The 21669-nt window shown below is 34.9% G+C and overlaps 1 protein-coding gene across 14 annotated transcripts in view; it reads left to right on the forward strand.

Moving 5' to 3' along the window:
* The window catches only part of MEF2C (myocyte enhancer factor 2C), a 135871-nt gene that overhangs the window by 43873 nt on the left and 70329 nt on the right, over nucleotides 1-21669 (forward strand). For 10 of the 14 annotated variants that reach the window (XM_051782637.1, XM_051782635.1, XM_051782643.1 and 7 more), the window contains one exon: nucleotides 14506-14703. In XM_051782637.1, the coding sequence (XP_051638597.1) occupies nucleotides 14650-14703 (54 nt within the window). In that variant the 5' untranslated portion in view covers nucleotides 14506-14649. Of the gene's footprint in view, nucleotides 1-10965; nucleotides 11071-14505; nucleotides 14704-21669 lie in introns of all 14 variants that reach the window. The other 4 variants (XM_051782638.1, XM_051782641.1, XM_051782636.1 and 1 more) reach the window with 3 other exon arrangements.

A 21669-nucleotide genomic window follows, 5' to 3' on the forward strand; every position in this document is an offset into this window, starting at 1 on the left:
CCTTAAACCACTACAAACATCTGCACGTCACTGCAGTGCTGAGTAATGGCAGGATTTGGGTTGATCTGATCTCTGTACAGAGTTTTTTCCACAGGATATTTTCAGCTCTTTGCACTAAATCTGTTACAGCATTTGCTGTTTTTAGCAAAAGAGCTAAAATTAACATCTTTTATGGGATCATTAGAATACAATGAGAAATAATTAGTAGTGTGGTATACCGAAATCTTTTTTAATATTCAGGCATTTCAATGTCTAATTAGAAATTTTCGTTAAACTGTTATTGCATGTTAACATTCAAATTTACTGGTGTCATATAGCATTTCCAGAAGTAAAAATGCTGCCTCGTTTTTGAAATCAATATTTTTCTTTAATTCTTAAATGTAAAATTTACAAGTTCTTTAAAAAAAAAATTGATTTTACTTCCAAAGCAATTGGCATCACTTTAGTTTTTTAAATTTTTACTGAAAAAAGTATCTTTCCCAGCTCAACAGGAAATGTGTCTAATTATGTTTTACATAAACTTACACATTAGTAAAGAAAATTGTGTACTGAAAGTTAGTGTCTTTCTATCTTTTTTGTGTTGAAGGAAAATCATGCTTACATTTGATCAGTATGTAAATTAGGGAAATGGAGGAAAAAAATCACCACAATGGAAGCAATGTTCCTGCATTTTTACTTGGTACTTAATCTTTTGATAATACTTGTACATGTAATCTTATTTTATATAATGATTCATTAGAAATACTGAGACAGAAATTGTGTGCTGTATTTTACTATGTTTTTACTCAAAGCTGTATTTAGAGCGAATGCGCAGAAATACAAAATCTTATATATTTTAATACTGAGAGAGCAGTCTGGTCATAAAACTGTGTCAAACAGTATCAATTACATTGCAATTAATTTAGCAGAACACCACACAGCTCAGCTTTGACCTAAACCAAATGGCAGCAGATAAATCTGTCCCATTTATTCTTCAGAGAAAAGATGAGGGTTAAGTTTCCAGACAGGTGTTAGAGTTTAGAATAAGAAGAGCCAGATGTGTATGGAAGCTACTTCAGTCTCATGAGGATGGTTTTAATTCAGCTATTTCCCTGGAGTACCACACAATCAATGAGTTCCAAATCCTGGGGCTACCTGCCTTTGTGTGAAATCATGGGAACATTTCTTCACAGAACACCACCGAACATGTGTGGAAAAATTAAAGCACAAATTAAAAGCAATAAAGGTTAACCTCAGAAGTTACATGAATGTCACATTTCTTTGAATTTCTGAAACGGAGAGATGATAACCAAGTGGAAATGCTTACAGAAGAGATGTATTACTATAAAGAGGACTGTAAGCAGTGCAAAACTGGGACCATGGATATTTAATATGTTTCTCTAGTCCCCACTCATTGGAGGCAGTATTTTACAAGTAAGCATTTGTAGGTCATATGCAACACAGTGAAGAGCATTAAAGTGAGGTGAATGGAGTCAGAGAAGGGTTTCAAAATGATGATTTTGAGTGTGTTGTCCCCATTTCAGAAAGTCACTGAAAGTAAATTGATGCATTGTATCTTGAATTAGTCTACACAATGGCATTCAGATCCACTTGCTAAGATGAGCTTAATTGACTTTAGGAAAATAAAGCAAGGTAAAGAGAGATATACATGTAATAGAGAGGGCTTGGCACTTTATTGGATTTTGAGGCCTGTGAGCCTTGTGTCTTAATTGGGGCCAGTTGGGATCATTTAATAATTGCTGTCAGAAGATCAAATTTAATTCTCTTTATAAAAAGATCACAGTGGGATAGAGTTAAACAAATTGTCATCTGAGGTTTCAAATGAACTAAGCTTTAATTAGGTTGATTAGGATGCTGTAAGAGAGAGAGGGAAGCAGGAAACTGATGAATCTGCTGTGTAGCATGGTGGACCTTATATGACAGTACTGTCAAATATCTTTATTTCAAGAAGATGTAAATTAGCATAAAGGATGATAGAGCTAGAACAGCATGCATATATAAATGCATTAGTATACCAGATAATTATAACTTTCTGAAATTAGTGATTTTAAATATAGATATTAATATATTTATTATCATAATCTTGCCCTTTACATTGATTTTGTAAGTTTTTAAGTCTGCTACATTATCTGCTATATTTGTTTACATGCTCACTAATTATACCAGATGAAAAGTATAGAATATTGACTGAAAGCCTTTGGAATTTCTCTATTGTGTAATAAATATTCCCTGTTTTTAGCACATTTGCACGAGCAAATCCACAGGTTTCTTATCCTCATGTTTCCAACAGAGAAACTGAGTAGAAAATGAAAGTGACATTAAATATTTTTGGCAGAAGAGGGAGCAGATCTCAGCCATGTTTGCATCCCAACCTTGAATCCAATTCTTTACACTATGCTGCCTGCTACTTTTGCCACGACTGCCTGTTTCTAAGAATATATTTTATCAGAAACCACCTTACATATCAATAGAGCTCAAAAAGTACCAGTTCTGAGAAAACGTAATGTACATTCAAGGCCACAAAAAGATTTAGCTAATGTATCTTTTTATTGATTATGTTTTTATTTTTTCAGCATGCTTTTACGTTAATAATAAAATGAGCAATGCTGGCAATGATCTGTTTAGAAAAACAAAAGCTCATTCAAGATAGAATGGAGACTATCAAGATAATTCCACTGTATTTTCCCTCTGCAAATTAAGAACATTTTATATGTCTGTTTTCTTCTGATATTTGTCAAGGATGCTTACTTTTTACATTGGCTACTGACAAATGCATTGTGTCTTATATGTGTAAGAAATAAATAAATCCAGATGCATGTGCTAATGGAGTGGTTACAGCTGAGGTTCAGTAAGCAGGATGTGATGCTCATTTGTGGCTTTTGTAGTTATAGACAGTGGTAGGTGTACCTGTGTGGTAAACACCATCCCTTTCAGTAGAAATTTTGCTTTTACAGATCTTGAGGTTAAAGCTGTTAGACTTCAATTCTGTGAAAAATTAGAAGATCAAATCCTCATGTGAAAAGTATGAATTAGTTACCTAGCACAGTTTTCAAAAACTGAATGTGAACTACGATGTGTTTGAACAGTACACTAAATTAGATGAGGCTATTTATGTCTTTGTAACTAATGCAGATACGAAGCTGCAGTTCTTTTAGGTCTTTGTCATATCACAGCATAGCTCCTCAGTGTGTTGTATATTTTAGGTTTCTCCATTTTCTCTCTTTTTCTCTCTTCATGAGAGTATTGTTAACAGAAATATATCTATTGCTTGCCTGTCTGTCCGCCACCAAGGACAACAAAAAAATTTGTAGAATATCCCACTAATCCAGAACAACAGAAAACTTCTTTCTGAACAGACAGCATAAAGCCAATTGTTTCAGGCAATGTTTTTTCTCCCGTATTTTTTTACTTTTTTTTTTACATAGCAAATTCTTTTCTTATAAGCAGCCTTATCTGTTTATGCATTTTTTCTGATTCCAAACCAGTGAGAGTTCAGTTCAGATCTTACAGCATAGAGAGATCCTCCTTATCAAGATGCAGCCAGGAGGTAGAAAGTAAATAGCTTTAGCAAATGATATATGGTGTGCTAGCACTAAGAGATATGGCCACATACGTTATTTCTTGCTAGTCAGAACCTTCCATTTTTCCAACAGATGCTTCCTCCTGAACATGCAGAATTCCAGACATGAGGCACAAGACAATATATGTGCAAGGTTTATTTCCTATCATGTGGCTTGTAAAAGGTATCAAGTCTTTGTAATCATGCTACTTTGCTATACTGCCACTGTACTTTTCTTTTTTTTCCTTTTTTTAGAGCAAATCTGTTCTGAATTAATGTGTTTCTATTTAAATTGTGTGTATTTTATATGTTTAAAAGCAGCGACCTGTCCTAATTTATGAGCTTTGCCGTTAGAAAGGACACACTGCACAGAGGTGGTTCCTCACCCCTCTGCAGTGAAATGCAGGTACTATCTTTTTTTTTTTTAGCCTTATTATGTACCTGACACACATTTCATCTCCTTTTGTCCTTGGGAGAAAAAATTATCTGAGTGGGATTGGAAGCATTAATGATGTAGATTTTCAGCTGTCATGGTCATTGGGAAGATTGATACATTTCCCTTGCCTTTTTTTTTTTTCTTTTCCCCTTCTTCTTCTTTCTCCTCATTTTAAGCCTGCATCTGTCTCTGGGCAAGCAGTTGAGTTCAGGGAGTGTCAATAGTTTTTATCATATTAGCATTCACACAAAATGAATGAACTGCTAGCAGCTCAGCAGCTCTCCACAGTGTTGTGCAGTCTACATTTGAGAACAACTGTATTTAATTCTTGACATTTCTGGGAAGAAATTAAAGCAAAAAGAGTGTGTTTCTAGAACAGAGTATACAAAAAAAAAAAAAAAAAAAAAAGAGAAGCAGAACATCTCTGTGTCTAAGAATTCCCCTTTAAGAAAAAAATTACCAGATGAAGGATGTACAGATGTGAGGTTGCATTAGAAAACTAATAAAGGTATTTACACGTGAAAATTATGTGTTTAGGTCTATGCTGTAGGAAAACCAACGTTCTGTTTCTCTGGTAGTATAGTTGTAGCTGAAATGATCTAACACCACAGATAAGAGATGATTTCTGGGCAGAGGTAATATATTTAATTTCCAACTTCCATAGCTGAAATAAAAGGATGAGATTTGGGTACATTGAGCCAAAGAATTCTACACCATAAAGGTGATTTATTTTTTCCAAATTGGTTAGTCTACATGAGGTACTAACTCTGCCTATAAAGCTTGTCTGACTTCTTTTTCAGTACTAGTGGTGGATCTATTCTCATGTTTGTATTAGTAAAAAGGAGTAGCTACATAGAAATCAGTAACATTCTCTACATTTTAAGTGTTGTCTGCCTGAGATTAATTCCATCTTTGGCGAGTCAGTGATGGGCTTAGGTGACTGGTTGCATCATACAGTATCTAATAGTAGAAAATAAATAAACAAATACCTGAGTCATTATAATCAAATTTTTCAAGCCTGAATAGGTTTTATCCTATTATTTGAGGAATTTCCATGGCTCAGGGACACCTGCATGAATCCTCTCATTTTTAATTACTTCATTTTTCTGATAGGAAGCTGAACGACATTAAAGTACAGGCTTAAGAGACTTTGTCCCGTTTTGGCTTGAGTAGCTAGCCAAATTCAGGATTATTGCCATTAGGGCAGGGAAAGTGATAACTGAGTCAAATATTTCCTTAATATTTTTTGTTTATGAAGATTTATTAAATCTCTAAATGTAGCAAGACTTGAGAATTGATTCATTATACATTATCAAGTATTAATGTTCGAGTTCCCTATCCCATCAACCATTATTCCAAAACCTGTGTTAGTTTTATTTCCAAGCTCTACTCTTTGTATTTTCTATAACTGAGTTCTCTCCCAATATCTCAACATTTTCAGCTTCTCCTTGTCCTCACAAATCACAAACTCCTAAAAAATAATTCTTTCCTATATTTTTTTCAATGTTCAGGACTATAGGAGCACAGAAGTTACACTTACCAGCAATAATCCTATTCCTTCTATCTCTTTCATCTTCCATTCACTACTCAAATTAATCTTAAAATGGCAACACCATGAACCACACTTCCCATCCAGTTAAAATGTTTTACCACCTTAACATATTTGTACAGTTTTCCTGTCAGGATATTTCCCATCACTAACCCAAAACAGTTTCACTTTCAATCAAGCTTTACCTTGACAATTTTTGTCACTCACTTTGGTTGTGTTGGAAAGGATTCCTTTTATTAACCCTGTTGCCGTGGAATTTTGATGCTGAAAAAATCTCCAGAGCAGTTCATTGGGGGTGAGGTAAGAAAAGGGTTTATTTTGCCAAGGCTAAGATGTTACAAGACGCGCACTGGCCATGCCTGAGATGTTGCATTTTATAATACCATCCATCCAATCCCAGATGTGTCCACCCTGTGGCCTTTACTCTGGTCCGCCCCGGGTCCACCCCCTGAGAAACGGGTCTGGGGGTTTTGGGACCCCGTGTTCATCCCACCTTCCTCTTCATCAGAGCACAAAGGGTACATAGTTACCTAATTCTTGACCGTATTCTGTGTTTAGGCCCTGATATGCTGTTCTGCCAACAATCTAGGCCTTGCCTTGACAAAAGACTAAACATTTCTGCTATATTCAGAAGTAGGATTGATATAGGGAGCATAGAATGGGGTAAGAGGGTTAAGGAATGTGTAAACAAGGGTGCTAGAGAAAGGGAAAGGGACAAGGGACAAAGAAGGGTGGGGTTGCTGCTTTTAAAATCTACTTCCACTACTTATAAAACTTACAAGTCTTACAAATATTAGAAAAATAAAAAACATTAGGGGCTTAAGGCATCAACCCCTTCACAATATTTCTATGGAATCTGTTCTCTGGTAGAGGTATATATTTTCTTTTAATGAGGAACTTATTCACATCTGAGTTTTTGTTAATTTCTGCACCTATGTTCTCAGTTTTAATGTATTTTCATCCTCAGTTGTTTCCCTATTCTGCCTCCTTGGATGATCCCTCCTAATTTTCAGCTTAGTCTTTGAACCAAATACAGTGCTCACTCATTTATTTACTCGGTAATTTAAAGACACTTTGAGTTCTTATCATGGTTTGTCCTGTTTATTCATGCCACAAAAATCGTGTTTCTAAAAGCTTTCTCTTTTCTCTAAAAGCTTCCTGAAATGATTCATTTGCAAATGTATAAGACATCCATTTTCAAAATTATGCTTATGAGGTTTCTACAATCCAAGTCTTTTTTCCTCCACATAGGGGTGAAGTGGTGGTGCAGCACAAACCTGCAATAGGAGAACTCAGCTGCATTGCTAAACATAGATAGGCATGTTACAGTGCCCTTTGAGTGATAAAAGGGAGGATCCTGGGTCAGAGTGTGTAAAATTTCTCTGGAGCTTTTTGGATGAAGATGAAGAACACCAGGTCTATGTAGATATCAACAAGTCCACCTGTTCACCCAAAATTTAATTCTCTTCTCCATCCACTCCATCTGTTGCTTCCAGACTCATCACTGACCATAGTTCAGACACTGTCTCCATCTCCTTTGTCTAAGTGCCTGTACCGAGCTTCCTTGCTTTCTGCCATTCAGCAAATTATAAGCAGAAAGTAATCAAAAGTCTAATTGAAAAGGATCGTTTTGAGAATCAATCCGTACTTTTTTCAATAGAGGACAATCTAAAATTGTCTGTCACTGATACCACCATTGCCAAGTGCTTGTGCCCAAGTTCAGGCTGTGATTTGATATTTGCAGTACATAGCTTCTTCCAATAATACCTGGAATTATCGCCTGATTCTTAATAGCCATTTTAGGGATTCAAGTTCCTCACCACAGACTTCCTCACATACATGCACTAGTAACAAATCTGTACATCTAGATCTAACCAGTCAGAGACTGCTTTCAGGTGATGCAATGACTCAGTTCTGTAGATCTTAGACTTTTTCTGTAATAAGCCAACGCTCTCCAAAGTCCTTTGTATTTGTGTGTAAGACTGCTCCCAAACTGTAATGGTAACATCTTACCTGGTATGCAAGATGTCTTTAAATACAGATAGACCCAGATCAGAGTAGCTCTAAGACACCTTTTCAACTCACAAGGTGCTAAATCTTAGCCTGTTGACTACCGAATTGCTTACTCATCTCCTCCAGCTCAGTAAATGACAGACTGAATTTTTAAAACCTTTCCTGATATTCATTACACATCTATTAACTATAATGCAATCCAATCAAATTATTATCTCAAAACTGTCAAATCTCCTAGCTGGATTTGCAGTGGTCCAATTTCCCTACTCCATTTTCAGACAGGTTCCCATTCCTAGGTACTGTCTCCATTTCAGATCAATTAGGGGATTCAGTTTTCAGTTCTTTATTTTTTCCCTTTTATTATCAACTTGTCTAATTGGATAAACTGCTGTACTTGAGACAGTCTCAGAAGAACTTTATGGATCTTATTCTGTACATATTGGTCAGACTCCCATTCTGTCTGTCTAGCTGCTAAGGGTACAGCATGAACCAAATCATAAACCTGCAAACTTTTTCTTCAAACTATTTACTTTCCAATTTTTTCTTCTGGGTGATGGGTAGGCATGGAAATACCACCTGCTGATCATTGTAGTTTAAAACCAACCGACTCTTCACTGATACATATTTTATATTAACATTTCACTTCCTTAAAATATGCATTAGTGTATGCATTCTTTGCTTTACAAATCAAATATTCTTCTTCATCATGACCATCTTCAAAAATGTTTTAACTTAACCAAGTTGTCCTTTCTTCATATCTTACTGGGGTGGAGACAATCAGTTTTCATCTAGATTGCTGTTGGTTTCTTCTTTTGGTGCACTGCTGCAAGGAGTGACTCACTATCTGTGGCAAATTCCACAATCACTTGGAAGGCCTTTGGCCTCCTGTCATGGTTTTTTATCATGGTTCTTTATCAGCATGACGAGGTTTGGTATAACATGCATGTAATATTCAGAAAATCCTCCTGTCACTGTGCTGGGTGGATGCCTCTCAACTGGAAGGTAAGATAAAGTTACTCCTTTCTTTTTCATATAGGCATGGATCTGCTTAAATTGAGAGGTGGCTACAGACTGGGTATTCAAGTCTCAGTAATTCAGTCCATTAAAAAGCAGGGTGTTGTGTGACATAGTGAAGCAGGATTACTGTTAGGAAGTGCCATCTTTTCCACTATTTTGGCAATGATGCTTAGTTTGCCCAAAAAACTTTTCAGGGGAACTTTGCAAAATAAGAGCAAGTGAAACTCTTCCACCCACGTTGCACAAGTTCTTGCTCTGTGAGATAACTTGTTTTGAGTTACAAGTTACAATGACCACAGTTATCTGAAGCATTCTTACAGCTTGTCTTCAGAAGTGCAAACTAAAAAAAAAGAATCATAATGCTAGAATTCTCATGACACTTCCAAGTCATGCAAATAATGGTATTGATTGACAGTCAGTAACTTGGCTGCAAGAGGAACTTTCTGCAATTCATGGCTACATTGTCATTGTATTGGGAATATGGTAAAATATAAACATGAAAAGCAAATAAGGTATAACTCCGGAAGATCAGACTTTACACATGAGCACATTAACTAATAAATGGAGTATCAGCTGAAATAATCTTACAAATCCAGCAGATACTGTCAAAATCAGTAGTAAAATTAGTGAAATATGACTTCAGATCAAATGAGTCAAGTTTTCTCTAAAACCTTTAACTAACAACTTATAAGGAATGATTTCACAGTTAGCAAGTTTATGAACATTTTACTCCTGCCTTGGTGCAGAACTTCATTGCCCTTGAGTTATTCTCCATTATAAATTAAACTCATGCCATAAGTCAGGAATGAGGTTAGATAACTGAAAAGATGAATAAGTTTTGATAGTTAAAGTTTACAAATATTTTCTTCATGTACAGACTTTTTTGGTTTGACTTACTGTCTCTCTAGTAATCTGTAGTACTTCATCTGTTGCAGTGTATCCATTATGGCTTAAATATTTGGTTTATATTTCCTGTAGCAAAATGCATGATCTCTTGAGTTAAATTTAGTAGATTAAAATGAACTCCTTTCCAATCTTTTCATATGGCAGCCTGCCCATAAGATCAAAACACAAGTGTAGGTTATGTTTAATTTCTAAATCAGAGTGTTGTAGACAGATGTTTGAAAGCTTAAGATGACTCAGATTCATTTGTTGCATGGCTTTCTGCCTGGATAACCATACTGTAGGTCGTGCCACTGCTGCTTTACTGATATATTGCCATGATGATGACATATATAATTTTATCATAACCTTTCTGTTAATGGTCCAAACTGTGTTTTTTGTAATGACTATGCAGCCAAACCACCATGTGAATGTGAAGAACCACATCTATCTTTAATGTCAGCTGATCTCAGTCAGATAACATGATAGATAATCATTATTTTCACCCTTCATGCTTTTCCTTCAACTATATCAAGCTCAAGGTGACAGACCCCAAATAAGTGATGTCTTGAATTGCTACAGTATGTCTGTCTTTTCTTCACTATGTAGTTGTCTTCATCTGTGTATGGAACATAGTCAACCAGGGTTTTTACAGAAAATATTTGAGTGACCATTTTATTCGAATATGGGTTCCCCACTGTCAATTTTCATGTTTACATTGCAGTTTTTGCAGCTAATTTTTCATCAGAAAAGTAACTGATGTGTTTTTACTTAATTCATTCACATTTTTTATTTAGATGATGATTGAAAACTTGTTTGAGAAAACAGGCTTGCATAAAAAGATTTCATAGACCTTAAAAGCTACTTTCATAACACCAAGAAAAGAATGGTAAGAGAAAGGGGACAGCATTTTTTTTATTTGTTTCCTTATATCAGGATAATAAAAAAAATGTTTTTTTCTCAGTTTTAACCTAATTAATCCCTTCAGAATGCAAACCGCTTAATGGAACAGGGACATCTTTATGGCAAGTTTGTTTCTTTCCTAAAGCAACCATGAAAATGTTAAACTCTAGCACATTTTAACTTTGTTTTTCTCTGGCTGCCCTCTTGTTTATAAATTAAATATTTTTCCTGTTATGTTTTGATACTTCTTATTGCCCCTGGTGTAACTGCTCAAAGGACTCTCTGTCTGGGGTTTGCAGCAGAGCAGATTCAGACAGTTCTGCTTGGAGAAGGAAGTGGAGAGTTTTGGTTCCCATTTTGCACTTCTGGAACAGTTTAGGGAAGGAAGCACCTTTACACCTTTTATTGTTCGTGGTTGCTGACATCATATCCTTCCCTGACCGCTCTGTGCGTGTTTCCTGCCATTCTGTCAAGATTCTTCTGTGTTGCAGAGCAGGAATAGTGGGTGTGCATGTGTGTGTGTATGTGTTGTGCCTATATGTCTGTGTGTGAGTGTTCAAAAGAGAGATGGGAGCAGTCAACTGATCTGCTGCATTTGTCCAATAGCTCTTTGCCCTTCTCAAGGCTCAGATCAATCTTCTGTCAGCTACCACTGCCTCTGCCAAATCACAAAGTGAACAGAAGCCCGCCAAAAATGAAGTTCCTCTTTTTGTAAGCAGTCTGTTTTATTTATTTTTTTTTAATGTTTGGCTTTGCAAAAAGAAAAAATGCAGATGACTATAACACAATAGCATCTAACACTGTGTTTCTTTAAATGCAATTTGTTTGCATGTGACCTTATCATTAAGTTGGAAGGTTTCTTTTATGTGGAAGTACTTCAACAAAGTTCTTTTTAAATTCTCTTGGATAATGGAAACCTGCAGTGCTATTTCAGTTTTGTAGTACATTCAACTTTTCTAGTCAATGTGCTTTATTAATGTTAGGGAAATGATTTATGAGTTAAGAGGAACTTTAAATACTTGATAGTGCAGTTTTTAACCCTGCAAGAACTTTCAAAAAGTGTCGAGAACACTGGTGAAGACCTAAAGCAGCCATGGCAATTTTTTAGTCTCCAGAGGTCTTGACATTCTGTCTGACTTAGAAATTACCAACCTGTGAACATTATAGCTCTTGAATGAGATGTCTTGATTTACTTATCTGTGTCTCATTGATTAGGAATTAATCCAACTGTTTGTTTAATATATGTACTAATGAAATAAATAGAACTACTCACAAAAGCATAGTAAGAATAGCTCTTGAAGCATTATGTGTTGATAGGTATATTTATGTGTATGTGTGTGTGTGTGTGTGTATGTAAAAGAATAAGACAGATATAGAGAATACCACAACATTCCCAATTTGTCTCTAGTAGTGGTAAGAATAGCAGAAATTATTTTTTTTAAAAGGAAATAAATTTACTACAACAATTGAAAGCTTATATTTGACATTAGAGAAGTAAGAAAAAAGCAAATGGAAGAAAGATTTTTTCAAGAAAACCCGTGGTGTGTTGAAACAAATTTATGTTTCTTTGCAAATTGTGTGGTTTATATGTATGACCTAACACAATTTGTCTTCTCCTTCAAGTTCTCTCAAGTTGCATGATAATTAACAATGAAGTCATCCTTGCTCCCTTTCAACTTTATTTTCCTACACATCTTTTTCCACCTAAAATAAAACTAGTGTAGTAAAGCAATGAAAAACAAAATTCTGCTCATGAAGTGTTGTGTTAATTACTTTAAGATAATTTTGTGTAGATCACAGAAATTTTAAGTGTTCTGACTTTCAACTGCCTATAAATTTTTTGTTGTTTAAAGACTGGTCTTAAATGTGGAACTGATAAGTGTGTGAGAGAGATTCAACATATTGCTCCTCCACTATGATTTCTCTCCTTCCTGATAAGATTTTTCTCAGCATTAAGAGATTTTTTTTTTCTGAACTCACTAAGCATGAGCATCTTGATCTGCAGAACAGCTCATCCTCACTAACCAGTCACCACTGCTCTAATCTGTCCACCCTGACCTTCCGCCTTGCAGTGAATAGGAGCTTAGGAAGACATAGTGCTGTAAACTGATAGGGCCACTGATTTCAGTTGAATGAAAGGAGAGGAAGTTGTTCCATATGCATTTGCTGTGGATTAGCCTATGGGCTTACTGTCACAGAGAAAACCTGTTAGACTCCTTCGAGTCCTGCATGTGCATGGGAAACACTATTCTAACTTGGTCTTTTTGTTGGAGGTAAGACTATAGAAAAAACAGGAAATAAGCCTAGTCCAAGGAAATTTAAAACTGTTTCTAAAAATAGACTGGGTTTGTTTGTCAACACTGAATATCAGATAAGACTGTCTCCTAGTTTTTGGGAAAAAAGGTTTTAAAAATACATTTGATCAATTTATTTCATATTTTTGGAATTTTTTTAACTTTTTTTGTTGCAAATATGGTCAAGTACCTTTGTGTCTTTTTAAGTAGTCAGAAGTTACTGTTTTCAGCTACAAAAAGTAACAGCAAAAAAAATATTTTTAGCCCACACTTTATTATATTATCAATATGAATTGACCCATGTTCCATGTTTTGCATTATGTTAATGATATATAAATATGGCTAGAAAATAATATTAAAAATTACTTTTTTGTGCAGAAAAGTAATAACTACTATACTTGAAAATTTGTTTTGCCCAACAGATTAATTGCATCATAGTGGCTAGTTAAAAAACTCAGACTATTTATTTGTTAACTTTTTTTCTTAGTCATAAAACATGAGCAGCTTAATGTATGTGAAGAAAATCAAGTGACAATTGAAGATCAGGAGTGAGGTCTAGCTTTTCTACCTCAGTAGCTTTGAATCAGAGATAAATAATGGAATAAATGGCCACGACATCAGCTTAGTGCTGTGTAACATATTGTGATAATTCATCAGGTTGGCTGACAGACTACAATCTTAGAATAAATATGGAAACACTAGCTCCTGTTTTAAAATTACCAAATTTTTATTTCCAAGGCAATATTTTTAACACTCTATGAAACTATCATGAAAATGTTAAAAAACATTTAAATTAGTGTTGTTCAGATTTTTTTTTCCTCTTCTGCATTTCAAAGAACTCTGTACTGTTCTGTTCAAAATACGTAAATCTAAAAATATTGTAAACTAAGATTATAGAGGAGGAAAAATTATGTCTTTTACCGCATACTAGACTAACTCATTTCTGTATTTTCTTCTATTTTCATCTAGTCTTTTATTGCTAAAAACACTTTGGATATGATAGAAATTAATTATGTGATTTATGACATTTTGTGAAATATAGAATGTGTCCTGCATTGTGTATTTTTTGTATATTGCATGTAACTGTCCCTAGCTCAGTGAGAGAACCAGTATTGTAAAGATCAATGCATTGCTAAAAAAGTAAAAATATTTTTCAGAACATTCATAAATTATCATCTGTCTCTATTATTCCATTTTTATAAGGAAAGATATGTTTGCTGATTATGACTCCTCCATCAAAATATTTTAGAACTTACACTGAGATGAAACGAGGGGAAAATGCGCTAGTGTTTTCTTCAAGTGTCTTGAGTGATATTTTCATTAATCCATAGTCTTAAAGAATAAGGTTACAAATTTTGGATTTAAAGTAGCTGACATCTCTTATATATCAAGTAACACTTTAATAAAGGTCCATCATATTTGCATAATGAGGGACATTATCACCTCTGCTGTCAAAACACAAGATTGTTTTCCCTTCAGAAATGAATTAGCTGGCCTACTTTGCATACATAGGTACAGAAAGGTTCATTAACTCTCTGATTTAGGTAATTTTTCATATTAGATCTGTGAGTGATATTTGAAATTAGAGGCACCTAATTCTGTTAAAATTTTCACAATGTGTATTTCAGCCCTTTTCTTCACTTGATATATTGGGGGGTTGTTTTTTTTTTTTAAAGAAGCCTTTGAATTAAATTATTATTTCTCCATACATTACTTATTTTATAGATGCATTAAATTTTTATTATAATTTACGTGTGCACTAAATTATATGGTAAATGCTTGGGCAGCTCCATAGTAACTTTCATCTGGTTATCAATTTCATAATAACATTTGATTTCCTTTCTGTGTTTAGCAGGAACGGATGCAGAGGACTGTGAACTGAGTAGAGCAAGTGCTGAAGAAAGAGGTTTGTTTTGAGGAAACGGGAAAGAGGAAGAAAAGAGAAGGGAAAAATACGTAATTTTAAGGAAGAAGGAGAGAAAAAAAAACGGGGACTATGGGGAGAAAAAAGATTCAGATTACAAGGATTATGGATGAACGTAACAGACAGGTGAGTTGCAAACATACCACATTTGATCATCATATATTTATAAGATGGCATTATCAAAAGTGATAAAAAGTTGATAATTTTGTGTGCCTATGCATATACCTACATATATGTATGTATATACACAATGTATGTAAGGCCATCAAAGAAAAAGCCATCAACACATATTTATTGATAGGTCATTTTATAAATGACCAGAAACCTCACACACAGCGTTTTCAAGTTAGTAACATGCATAGTTAGTAATTTATTACTTCAGGCCTTGGTTCTACAAAGTCTGATATTTATGCTCTACTTTGGGCCCCCTCCACACTTGCTTTCAGTCTGGAATATACATTGTTAAGCACATCTGTGAGTTGCTACAGAATGCAGACTTTTTGTACTGTATTTTGTGAACAGTTATGAGTTATTATAATATGAGGACTTGCATTTAAATACAGAGCTCCCAACTATTTATGTTTCTACACCTTTGCAGTGTTTTTATTTTTGCCTCCTTCATATAAAAATGACACTGCATCATAAAAAAATCTCATCTTTTCCTGTCTGAATCTTAAAAATAATTTAGGTAGCCTCACATATTCTAAAACCCATATAGAATAATATTAACATGTTGTAGTTATTAAGCCAAGTGACCATCTCTGATGCTAGGTCCAGCAGGACCGGCTAACTAATTATTACCTCTCCTTTAGATAAAATGGCTGAGTCATTGTCGCGTATTATCAACACTATCTCTGCTAGTTAGATCATGCCCATAAATTAGAGAATCTGCTTTCCTGTTTTCACAAAAGTAAAATTCAGCAATTGACATCTTTAAATAAAATCAGTGAAAATGCTGCTGTTTACATTTGAAGTAAATGGATAGATGTTTTGTTGAAACTGGAGATTCACAATTGTGAGAAACTCTCCATATAATTATTTGACACTATGATTAATGTTCTTCATACACCTGGATGCAATTTAGGAATAATCTTCAGTAGCTGATTTTAAGAGCTTGATATCCAGTTACTGTTAATATGGTAGTTCTGTTCATTTGATGTATAAAATTCTTTATATATTCAGGTTGTTTTTTAAGAAGCTTAGAGGATTTTGTAAAGCTGTAAAAAACTTATCCTAGGCATAACAACAAATTGTAGTCTTTAAACATGCTTCCCAAGAATTTTTAAATTTTGTAGTGTTAGCAGTCACTTGTGTTCTTCATGGGGGAAAATCATATGTAAAAGCAAAATGATACATTTTGTGTTTTCCCTAAAGGTTGCCAGTTCCTGTGGGACAAGCCAAAAAGCAGTAATTCTAGCAATATAAAACTATCATCATGTTTATTTTAATTGGCTGATAGCTTGAAGTTTAAATTGGATTTGAAATATTGAATTGAATTTATCATTAAATGTTAAGTCACTAGCTGTTTGAAACTTGCCCATGCTACCCTGATTTCTTTTTGAAGGGAACCTGAATTGTTTTGTAAATGATGCTACAAAATTTTGCCATTAGTAACATTAGTTCATACAATAGCTTCAATGTCAACTTGCTTACTCAAATAAAGCATTTACAGAGACCTTAGCCCCAGTTTTGCCAAAGAGATATCTTACTAAAGATAATTTACTTTTAAAAAGTCTAGTCTTTCAAGTCATGCACAGTAGAGTTTCAAGAATTCCAGCACCAGCTTTCAGAACTAATGATTATGAATAAAACTGTAACGCTAGAGAAATAAGAACTGTAGTGATAGTGCAGAAAGTGTTTATCTTGCTAGCATTTCACAGACACATAGAATTATAGAATTATTCGGGTTGGAAGGGACCTTAAAGATCTTCTAATTACAACCCTTCTGTCATGGACAGGGACAACTTCCACTGGACCAGGTTGCTCAAAGCCCCATCCAGCCTGGCCTTGAACACCTCAGGGATGGGACATCCACAGCTTCTCTGGGCAAGCTGTTCCAGTGCCTCGCCATCCTCACAATAAACATTTTCTTCCTAATATTTGATCCAAACCTACTTTCTTTTAATTTGGCTACATTCCCACTTGTCCTGTCACTCCATGCTCTTGTAAACAGTCCCTCTCCATCTTTCTTGTAGGCTGCCTTCAGGTACTGAAAGGCTGCACTTACGTCACCCCAAGCCTTCTGTTTTCCAGGTTGAATCAAATTCAATTTAATTAGCAAATTTAATTTGCTAATATCTATGATGTTGATCAGCCACTGTGAGGCTAGAGGTATAGATTTGCATTATGCTCCACGTAGTAAGACTGGCTTGATTCCGTTTCTTATTTCTACTAATATATTGTATGACAATTTTAAAAGTGTTTTACTGGTTTTATCCTCTTTGCATTTAGTGTCCTGATTTAGATCTCAATGAAGCCAATGAAAAGATTTCCATTGATTCATTTGGACTGTGGGATCAGGCTTTTTAATAGTGACCATATATATATGATTAAATACAACTGGATTTTCAATAATAGCTGATTGATCTTTTAACTATTTGTATGAGATATACTCTTTCACAAGCCTCACTGGTTCTTAAAATATAATGTATCCCATGAGGTATTGCTGCTTCAGCATAGCAGCATCAGTTTATTTGTTTTCTAACTTGTACACTTCCAGTAATCTTAGAAGATTACCTTGTTTATATTGCTATATTGTCTTTTTATTTGATTGTATTAATATATACTGAAAAAGATTAAAAGGTTGCACTGGAAAGAAAAATAGATTAAAAGTTTTCAATTAATACAACTAAGATACCAGCTCAAGCACAGTTCCTCAAAGCCTATTTGTAGCGCCATTTACAAGTGGAAAATTTTTCTTTCTACTTCATGAAAACATGTTTGCAAGAACAGCAGCAAATCAGTTGACTTGAAACTGCCTTGTTGTTGCTTATATTCAAATGCAGTCTGGTTTCATGACACAAGGTTTGTTAGATGGAAATATGATATACCTGGATGGTGCATCCTCAGCTGTTCTGAAGCACGTAAATTCTCTGCAGGACAGCATATGCAGGGAAAAATACATGGAACACATATCAAATGAAGAGATATAGCAGTAGTTTAATTATTCTCTCCTCTCCCAGTGCAAAGGTGAATCTATTTGGAAATAGATTTTCAGAAATAGAATTTCTGAAAAAAGGTTTAAGTTGTTACAAGACCTGGGGAAGCTGGTTTCTGTCCTTGCTTTCCCACTCACCCAGTGTCCTGACTAGCTCTCTACATCAACCATTGAATGGTGTACTTATTCTGTCAGTATATCAGCTGTTTTCCTCCACACTACTGTCTGATATAGTAGGAGACTCCCCTGCTGTTCAAAGTGCTTGTATGACTGGATTGGGAGGGACAAAAATAGTGCTGACCTCCCTTCAAGAGGATTTTTTCCGAGCAAGTCTAATTGGTTGGATTTGTGTTCTTCAGTGACCATACTGGTAATAAATGTAAGTTGAAACTGTCCAGAGTAAGATATCTGGCTGCAAATCTCACAGAAATGTGCAATATGGGGATACAATCTGCAATTTTCCAAAAACTATTTGAAACTTTGACATTTTGGGATAAGTTAAAGGGAAACTACTGCAACCTAGTCATTAGAGGCCCAGTCCTTTTACCCTGGCCTGCATAAAAGCTCTGTCATTTACTTCAGTGATTGCAGAATTCAGGCTTTTAATTAGGAGAAGCCATTAATTAAATGTTATTTCATGTGGGCTGCAAGTTGGCTGTATTTTTCTAGCCCTCGTAATCACTGTGTGGTGACAAAGGTGGCAAGAATGTTTGAGTCTTCTATGAGTGATCACAAATTTTCTTTGGTTGGGAAAGTTTAAAAAAGCCAATCTGAAACATTCCCTTTCACACTACTTTTTGCCACAGGTAAAAGGAGTATGAATAATTACCAGAGCTAGAGGAAATGTGTATTTATTTGTGTAGTTTAGTTACCACCATGATATTAAATGGGAATGAAAACTCTCAAGAGAATGCTGTTATAAGCAGCCAATGTGACTAGCAGCTTTCTTTTTATTCTTGTGACACTGGATAATAAAGTCTTCATAAATGTGGAATAAATCCCTAGTACTATTGTTCAGGTTCATGTGATTATGTTAGCCTTGTCAACAGCCCATTCAAGCAGACTATGACTGCTCACGTGGTATTAGTTGCACCACCAATAGGATCAATAGCCAAAAATATTAGCATTGATATCTCATGCTAGAAGTTCCTGACTGCTACAAGTTCTTTCTGCAGAAATTTCAATCAAGCAGATTGGAGAATGCTTCTATGAAGACTTCTAGGTTGGTTAAAAAAAAATAAGAAAAACAAGGAAAAATGTGTGAACTTTATTTTCCTTTGGTTTCTTATTTGAAAGAAATAATATAACTACCTTTATTATGATCAAGACATGAAGGAACAATTGCATTCATCTGCCTCAGAAAAGTCCTTGAATTTTTTCTGGTTTTAATCAGTTTGTAACATTTTGTTGTTTTAATGAGAGCCTTTCATGGTCTGCTTTAGACTGGGATCATCTGAAACTCTCTTTGCAGCCATCCAGGCGTGGCTGTCCAGGCCTAAAATAAATAGTTGTAATGACATAAATGATATGGTATTACTGTTAAACAAGGTCACTAACAAAATATCTCATTAAATCCATGGACTGTGGGCTAAATCCAGAGGTACATTGACCCAGGAATGAGGGTATATTGACTTGATAATATTCTGGTATCAATTCTGGTAAACCCTCTTGCTTTTAATCCCCCTTTTTTGCAGTTAGTATTAAGAAATATGAGGTCTCACCATTTTTTGTCCCTCTGATCATCTTACTCATTAGTTCCGCAGTTTTTTCCTTTTTGTGAAGGTTCACAGTTAAAACTGAATTGACCTGACTAATGATTCTGCACACCATTCAAAACACATCTTTCAATTTTGTAATGAGCAGCTGGGACCTTGTTATTAAATATCATAGGAACTGTACACTTTAATATGAAGGTGCCTAAACAGTGGTCCACCCTTTTTAAAGTATCATGTGTGTATGTGGAATTCAGCGGGGTATAACAGTAACAAACACTTGCTGTGTAACTTTTTCATGTACAAACTTTTTACCAGTCTTTGATTTCAGCAAATCTGTAAAGCTATAAACCAAGACTTACTGAAGTGATCAGCTCAATAGAGAACAAATCAAAGCAGATAAGTAAAGTGAGGTTATGGGGCAGTGGAATAATATCCTAGAGGGAAATGACCATTTGCAGGAAGACCTAGATTTGTTCTACTGACTTAGATACCTAATGCTGCTAGTTTCAAAATTAATTTCAGCCCCATGTATCTATTTATATCTGTGTTTCGGTTCTATTTAAAAGGAAAGGGTAAGAGACTATCGTCTAAATCAGAAGCTCCCCTGTAGAAATATTACAGAACCTTGAGTATTACTGCTAACATGAGCACAAGTTGGATAGAAAAGTTTTTTCCACCAATCTCCTTATATTTTCAGTATTCCCTCATGGGGTGTCTTAATTTTATCCAGTATATGAGATTTTATTTTTTTTCCCCCAGGCAAATGTTATCATATGAAAGCATAACTGCTTGACTATGCAACTAAGCATAATTTTATTCAATGAACCTTTGTCTTAAACATCATATGCTTTTTATCTTTCACGTGTTTTAATTCCTTCCCTTGCTTATATTAAATTGCACTGAGACATATACTTGGAATGTAACATTAAGGTTAGGCCTTGGGCCTGGTTTTTCAGAGGTAAAGTTATGTTTCTGTAAGCAAAGAATTACACCCCAAGTTTTCGTGACTCCTAATTTCTTGTGATCTGTACAATTCTAGCAGCACTTTTCATGTTAAGCCAGACTACCTGAGAAGTAAAGTTTTAAAACTGCTGAACTGAATTGTGAATTTCTAGAATGCATTATATTTAAGGTTTAAATGTGCTTGTATTACAAATGTATGTTCTGAGCATAATTTAGAGTGAATTAGCATAAGGTAAATATTTAGGTCAAATTACTTTTAATTTGAAATGTGAGCAAGAAGGCTAAGTAAAGAGAGTGCAGTGGTGAATGAAAGATCTGCCAACATAGTAGAGCTGAAAAATAGTGTCGACACAGGCAACAGCCTTGCTGTCTTGCAAGGAATGGTTTGGAAAGCCCTGGGGAAGAAAGAGCTGGAGGTGGGAAGCAGAACTGAAGCCATTGTGGAGAGGAAGAAGTTACACTCTTCCTGTTATGACAGGAAATGCAGACAAATGTGCTTCCTGACCATTTGCTCAGCAGGGAATGAAATATTCTTTGACCTTTACCTTATGAACATTTTAGCAGCACAGATCTAGTAAACATGTTTTTTACAATAAACATCTATTTGTACCTGCCAGAACTGGTGATAGCATACAAAAAAAAAAAAAAGTCAACTTTTTTGTGTATTGTGTTAGCTACTGTGCTTCTAAGATGATTTTTTTGACTAAAATATGTACATATCTGTAGATCTGTCTATAATGAACTTAATCTTATCTCTCTGATTCAACAAAAGGAAATAAAGCGTCAGAAGTTTGACCCTGTTTGGTTTTAGATCTTAATTTGTAAGTTAAAATGGGAAGCATATTGATACTGGCTAACCTACTAATTTCTGACTTGCTGTATCATCTGTTAATTAAGAAATCTTTCAATTATCTCTGCTCTCTTTTCTTACAAGGGAAAAACTCATAAGAGAGATTCACCATCATGTACTGGATTTGGGCAGACTGAATAGTATTACTATTTTAAGTATTTCATCCGCTATTTATGCACAAAGATTCTAAAAATGTGGTGTAACAAACAAAACCTTCTTTTTTATATGAGTTAATCATGAACATTTTATTTGTTATGGTTGCAATTTTAGGGCATCCTCTTAGAACTCCTCTTTGTCTGGACTATTCAGCAAGTCATAGCTCAATATGCTTGAGGCTTTCCGGGACAATTGTTCTTTTACCAGCATAAATCACTGCTATCTCATCCTGTAAGTTATGCTGGAGGGTT

Source organism: Manacus candei, unplaced genomic scaffold, assembly GCF_025592945.1.
Source record: "Manacus candei isolate 608988 ecotype Guabito, Panama unplaced genomic scaffold, ASM2559294v1 h1tg000016l, whole genome shotgun sequence".
NCBI lineage: Eukaryota > Metazoa > Chordata > Aves > Passeriformes > Pipridae > Manacus > Manacus candei.